We start from the raw sequence: 7,217 nt of genomic DNA, 5'->3' as shown, positions 1-7,217 counted from the left end.
GAACGCTACTGACATTGATTAGCCGCCATTTGTTGCAACGTCTCCAGCCAAGCACAGACGGGGTCACGGGGACCCCATCCTGGAAGGCGTACAATGCCAACAACACCCAAACTCTTCGTGATTTCTTTCAGCCTTTCTGCCAAGTCATGTGCTGTCCACCTCGCGGTTCGCGCCATCCTGAAGGAGGCACGGAGAACAACACTCGTCTCGGTAGACGATGTTTCGGCATGCGTAGCACATGACTGAGCCATCGCAGTCAATTATGCTGGATGTTTTCCCGGATTGGGATGCCTGTAGCACAACCAAATACCTGTTTTCTAATCACCCCGTTACCACCTTACCAGGTAGGGTAGCTCCAAATTCGCTTATTCCAGAGGCTTTGAAAATAGTGCAGTTCCTAGAATTCACAGTGAAATAGCGCAACACAACCAGATGCATATAAGGCTAACGGTCGGCTATAGTTGACATAAGAAATTTCTCTAGTGTCCATGGTCTACAGCCTAAAACTATCACCACAGCCGTGCTCAACGGGGTAGACCTACCGACTCCTGCTTTTAGTACACCGTAGAGACCGTTCCTGTACAAGCAACACCACCTTCTACACCGTCTACACTCGCTTACCATCAGAATAAATTTCAGTGACGGCCAAATCCACAAACGAATCTCTTTCGCGAGTCGTTGAGTACACACGATGAGCCGAGATACAATCAAATACGAGGTGCCTCCAGTTGGACAGTTTAACTTTGCAAAGTATGGAAAGCAAGTTTACAAGAAGTCTGCACTCGAAACTTCGCACAACGGAAAGAAATATACCCAGCTTACTTGGTTTTTCGTAGCTGAGTTTCCAGACGTGCCAATTCCGTACGAAACTCTTCCCTTTCGCTTTCTCGTTCTTCCGTTTGTTCCGCAATGAAACGATCCTAATAAGTACGGAACAGGTGAGGGTGACAGTGTGAAGCATCAGTGAGTGCGGTTCGAGAATCACTTAATACTCCAAGATCAGATTTAAGCAACTTACATCAACCGGAAAGCAGTCCAAAAATGTCCGCATGTGGGGTGTGTACGAAGGATAATAAAGCCACGCTGGATATACTGTCAGCCAGCTCACTTACTAGCCATTCAAAAGATACTGCTAGATCGAGAAATACACTCATTTGGAAACCAATTTGGTTTTCACGAGAGACTCAACTGAATCTTTCGTTTATGATATTCTACAACTGAATGTGCTGCACACAGGCCGCCTCATGATTCAGTTGGGACGATATTCGAAATTCCGCGGCATATTTCATTACAAAGAACTACTCACAGGATTACTGATGAGCCCCAAGAAGGGCGAAACCGGCCGTGGGCTGTCGAAGAGTTTTCAGCAACCTTGTGAGTAGTTTCCTTCATGAACGTGTACCGCTAGACCGTTTACGATCCAGTCCGCCCTTTATCATACCTTCGTTACCTTATTTGTCCCTTGAAATCTGCTAACTCAACCGAGTATGAAAAAGCTTCCAAAACACTATCATCGATATATTCTTGAAAAAAGCGTGAAACAAAGTGCCAACCAAAGTGTCCCCGAAAGTAGTGCATCGACAGTTGTCTTACAAAAAGGACAGGTGAGGGTCTGACCTGGCTGCTTCATAAGACATGCTGACCAATAAAATACAGTCCATTGTGAAACTGTATGGAAAAGCGTGTCACCAACCTGAAGTGATCCACTTTTACACCCACCTGATGAGTTCTAACCAGGACAAAATGCATACAGAGTAGCTTTTGAGGACTAACCACAGCCTGCGATGTTCGCTAAATTTTGCAAACGAGCACTCCGCATCGGAAAAAGCGAACAACTTGTCTGCACAACTCACATTTGCTTGCAACTTTTGCTGCGTCACCGACAGCTGGTCTTTGAGTTGCACATTTTCGGCCTCGGTTGTGGCTAATTGTTCCATAAGCGCACGACGACTGGCCTCCAATTCGGCCACTGAGGAGGTGTGACTTTGTTCGAACATGATCATGCGGCGCTCGAGCTCGGCTTGTAATTGGATACGCTCGCTTTCGACAATTTGGCTCGTGGCAATCAGAGCTAAAACGAACAGATTAGGGGGTTGCAAAGTGCATGAACAGATAAACAGCGAATGCATCTGTACGAAGAATTTTTAAGGCCAGGACTAGGCCTGAATTATGGAGACTAAGAAACGACGTATATGAGACCGGTTTTTTGAAGTTGACAATCCAGAAACAAAGATTAGAGAATTTCATTGGTGAAATTCAGTCGGGTAGCCGAAGAAATCGCATTCGCATTTAGTGTCAATGTAAGCTAGTCACCTCCGATCTGCCGAATGCATCGGTTTAGGCTTGAAAAGTCGAGCGGTACTCGGACCTCGTGCTTTCTTCGGATTGCATTGTAAAGATGTCACAATTGGACACTTCATTTTTGGATTGGAGTGACAAGTAGACGGGCTTGAGTGCTGTTCGCGGGGAAATTGCTCAACTGTAACGCCCTTCCGGGGCCTAACTTCCATACTACCCGAAGGAAGCACGAGGGCTGGGATACTGCCAGGTTGCCCAAGCCTAGACAGGGGAAGTCGAGAGGCAGAGGTCGGGTTCGAACCACGGAACTTTCGGTTAGTAAATTCGCGCTCTAACTATCCAGTACCTGTCAGTTTTGGACAGTAACTACAGGCGTGTAATGAAACTAACAAGTCGCAAGGTGGTGTCTCCCCACGGCCAATCAGAGAAGTATTTTTCGAAGTAAAGCACGCCTGCTTCTGAAATCAAAGCTTCGTGTGGACGAGTTTGTGGCCCTCGGAATCAACTGCATGTCGCCGAAACCCAATGACTAGCATACCATGCATACGGGACTCGAGTGTTATGGGCATTCCGACTGGAGTGATGCTAAGCGAAAAACAAGAAAGAGCGGATTGTGGCGTGGGTTGTCTGAAATAATACCTCTATTCGGTTATATGGTCCTGTTAAAAACGAGTAATCAAAGAACACGCCAAAGTACTGGTGAACTGGATATGAGAAAAGCGGAAAATGGATGAACCGGAAAGAGTCGAATGGCAGTCTACCTTTCTGTGTGTCGGCCGGAAGTCGCTCCGATAGTAGTTGTAGAGCAGCTGACAGTCGCGTCCGGAGTTCCACAACCTCGTGTTCACGATCTTGACTATATTCACCATTGGCCGTGGGCACATTCTCGTAGGCCGGTCCGTAGCGACCGTACTCGCGTGTGTCCACTACACTAGCTAGACGCTCCACTTCATGATTTAGTCGAGCCAGCGAGCCTGCAAACGGAATTATTGAACGCAGACACCTTCAAAACACAATATATCAAATAATACAACAATAAATGCATCATTACCAGGCTAGCTTATCTGAGGAAAAGCGGAAAGAAATACGATAGGAAAAGCTTCAGTGCGAGCGTTGAGTTGATTTCACTTCCAAAAAATTGTTTGAGGATATGTGAAGCGGTCCACTCTCGTCAGTTTCGTAGGGGCGCAATAAGCCAATTCAGCCAAGGAATCTATGCTGGATAACACTGATTCATCCTCAGGCATAAAACGAAGTCATCAATTAATTGGGTTTTTATGGCAATATGTATGACCAAAAACAAGACTGTGAATGGTCCGCAAGTGTGGCATGAGTTGCCCTGACAACCAGAGAACAAGACAAGTTGCACAGATGGGTATTCTCAACGTGCGTCCGCATCAACTATAAAACGGTTAAGTAATTGCTGAAGAAAAAACACTCAGTTGTTGCGTGTACAGACAAAAGAAACTTTTCCCTCACAGGAGAATACGTACCAGGATTATCCGATATTATGATGGACGTTAGGTCGCTAGCTGCGAACTTCTTGATGGTACCACTTTTATTCCAGCTACCTGAGCTTTGTAGTAACTAATCTTCGTTTACAGACACATGTATATCCGCTACCCGGAGATGTGTGTAGGTCCTGAAGCTAAAAAATACTTTGCAAGAACGATAATTCCCTGGAACTCATGGAACCCTGGGCTCTGGCTTGCCCAATGAAGCACGTTGAAAAATGTTTTTTGGTTCGTAACAAAATGAAAAAGAGGGCGGGTGTGGGATTGTTTTAATACAACACAGCGATCAATGTATTGGCCTGCGCAAATTGTTTGTCTGGTCAGTATTGATTTCTGGTTGATTTTCACGGACTGTCTTTGTTCGACGGTTTGTCTCCACTCCTATTTACCAGTGTGCGGTATCCATAGACGGTCATATTGCAGTGCTTCGTTGCAGCACCACGGTTTTTTTTCTTAGATCGAAGTCCAGAAGCTGGGTAGTGGGTGGCTATAGCAGTCAGTCTTTGTGGAACCCTGAACTTCCAGACTACAGACGAATGATAGCTACCCGCACGCCTCCAAGAAGAACATGTTCGGAATCACGAGGTGTATGTGGGCTGGCGTCCAGTTCCGAATTTGCCAGCCACGTCGAACTACGTCGATAGATAGCTATAAACACTGGGTTGCGTCTCATATGGTTTGTGCTGAGCCTTGTAACCGACGTAAACAAGGGGAGATAAGACTGATCGGAGGGTAAACAACAGGTGTTTAGCCGATTTACAACATACATGCCAAAATCTTGTATCCAGACCGATAGGAATCCGTATCGACGTCAGAATCCTCTTGCTCCTCGCTGGATAGGGCGTTCAGCAGTGTGTTGAAATCTTCTGTCAAAAAAAAAAAGGTGTTTAGCCGATTTACAACATACATGCCAAAATCTTGTATCCAGACCGATAGGAATCCGTATCGACGTCAGAATCCTCTTGGTCTGGTCCTCGCAGGGCGTTCAGCAGTGTGTTGAAATCATCTGTGGAAAAAAACAGAAAGTGTAGTTCCAGTGGAAATAATGCTGTCACATAACTTAGAAGTCCGCCAACCGGAAGTCGTTGGCAGACATATTTAAGAATGGATTCAGTGAATGAACCCACCACCACCATCATCATCATCATTGACAGCATAAAATAAGTTTTCAACATCGATGCCTTGCTGCCAGTTAAGAGCATTATCGTGGGTTGTATTATCGGAACATGCTTCGGTCCGATGTGATTCCGAGGAATTAAGACCAGAGGACGAATAGGTTTTATGACCCTCCACCGATCAGCATAGTTAGACAGTTGATTCTCAGTGTGTGAAGTGGACCAGTGGTGTCGTGAACCACACTCAGAGCAACTGCGACTGTCTAAGAGTAGCCCTTGCACTACTCATAAGGTTGCTGAAAACTCTTCGGCCTTCAGCAAACTTATGAGTAGTGCATCACGTCCATACAGTGTATCACGATGTCCGAATATTGTACCAACTGAAACACGACGCGGCCTATTGCAGCACATTCAGTTGCTCAAGAACATCGTAAACAAGGGATTCAGCTGGGTTCCAGGTGAGTCACCCGTCCAAACCAAATTGGTATGCAAATGAGTGTATTTCGCCAAGATTAGCTCTTATTCGAACTGTGTGACAAGCCACTAAGGCAAAAGACTCTGCAAATTAATACATAGGATCTCTAAATTCACCCGCACGAGACTTGGAAAAGACTATGTTGTTTCATCGTCACAGCAGTGGTTCCACTCAGACGTTGGCGAAGAAAAGGAGAGGATGGCAACTTGTCACATTGTCACGTTGTAAAATGGTCATTTTACCGAACAATCCAGTCAGAGGTGCCGTGGTGACCTACACTTCCGAACAGCATTGAAATGGATATGCCTGAGCACCACGTTTGACTGAGACATCATCGGTGGAAGTGAATGAACTTTATTCAAAACAATCCAAGTGATGGTCGACAGACAGCTAGTTAATCCGGCTAAGAGTTGACATACTCATCACCACTAAGGTCAGTTAGGTGCAACGTCCAGTAAGGTTGCTAACCATATGCAAGAAGGCGTGAAGATCTCAGGGTGCTCAGCTGGACAGTAGGCACTTTGGCTTCGCGCTGTTGTGTCAAGACCTATCCGCCGCGAAATGGGCGTGTTCAACGGGTATGACGTCAGTCACAACTTCTTGCATTGAGTAGAATATTCGCTGTTCTAAGAACGCCTTCCAGAACACTTTGGATGGATTGTTTCAGATACCACAATCTGGACTCCACAGAACAACCAAAGAGGCCATTTAATTTGTCTACAGTAGATCTCATGAAGCAGATCGATGCACTCGAGAGGGACTGTAATCACTAACCGTTTGTGTCCGGACTGTGTTCGCCATCGGGAACACCACGCTGGTTCATTGAAGCGATTCGCTGTGCCAAAGCAAGACAGATACATGCTGCATCAGCAGACAATTTCGAATAGCGTTTCAGCATCACCGAAGCACTGAAAAAGAAACGTTGTGAGAAAATTGAAAACCCATTTTCCTCAGATTCATGGCTAGACCGAACATTGGTAGCCAGAAGTTACAAGCCTAGCATCGTATACAACTGGAGTCACCAATATTCACCACCATGGGATTATCTACTTACCGTCCGTCCGATTCGGTGGAGGCTGAATCAGGAGGTTCTGTCGGGTAATCAATGGCTTGCCGAACAACACCTTCGGGGAGCACCAAAGGCTGTGGGGGTAAGGGAAGTTCAGTAGAAGCACGTGAATACTATGAGAAAAAAATCGTCCAGCTGTAGCGCCCTTTCGGTGCCTAACTGCCCCCAATACCATAAGAGGCAGCTTTATGCAGAAATGCCTAAAAAATCGTTCAGCTGTAGCACCCTTCCGGTGCCTAGTTGCCATGCCACACGAAGTAGGCACGAGGGGTGGGATACTGCCAGGTTGCCCAAGCCTAGACAGGGGAAGTCGAGAGGCAAAGGTCGGGTTCGAACCATGGACCTTCCGGTCAGTAAATTCACGCTCTAACCACTTGGGCCACCTCACTCCCCAAAAATCAAAAGTGGGAGATTTCTCATCAAATCACACCTCAATCCATGCTCCATCACACTTTTAATACAAAAGGGAATTACAATCCCAAAGGTGGATACAACCATATGTCCACTGGACAGAGTAACAAATGGTGGCCACACCTCTCTTAAAAGCTTATTAGCCGATAATATGGTTGTCTGGTCACGGAGATGAAACCGCTAGGCAGTAACTCAGACAAGCATTAACAGGAAAAATGTACATGATGAATGAAGGGCGTTACCCCAGCCTTGTCAAATACATTGTGTGTCTGCACACAGCTGTCGCTGGAAAAATAAAACCGGAAGTAGTAAACCATGGGATCTACTCACAATGG

The 7,217-nt window shown here is 46.1% G+C and overlaps 1 protein-coding gene across 1 annotated transcript in view; it reads right to left on the bottom strand.

Annotated features, from left to right (window-relative positions):
• The window catches only part of T265_04138 (hypothetical protein), a gene marked incomplete at both ends in the record, with an annotated part of 82,337 nt that overhangs the window by 42,122 nt on the left and 32,998 nt on the right, over positions 1-7,217 (bottom strand). Inside the window, 8 exons of the mRNA XM_009168796.1 lie at positions 823-920; positions 1,854-2,071; positions 3,060-3,272; positions 4,580-4,675; positions 4,720-4,818; positions 6,177-6,310; positions 6,457-6,584; positions 6,644-6,858. Coding sequence (XP_009167060.1) covers positions 823-920; positions 1,854-2,071; positions 3,060-3,272; positions 4,580-4,675; positions 4,720-4,818; positions 6,177-6,310; positions 6,457-6,584; positions 6,644-6,858 — 1,201 coding nt within the window. The remainder of the gene's footprint in view (positions 1-822; positions 921-1,853; positions 2,072-3,059; positions 3,273-4,579; positions 4,676-4,719; positions 4,819-6,176; positions 6,311-6,456; positions 6,585-6,643; positions 6,859-7,217) is intronic.

This window comes from Opisthorchis viverrini (assembly GCF_000715545.1).
Source record: "Opisthorchis viverrini unplaced genomic scaffold opera_v5_65, whole genome shotgun sequence".
Lineage (NCBI taxonomy): Eukaryota > Metazoa > Platyhelminthes > Trematoda > Opisthorchiida > Opisthorchiidae > Opisthorchis > Opisthorchis viverrini.
This window is presented reverse-complemented; position numbering and strand designations above follow the sequence as displayed.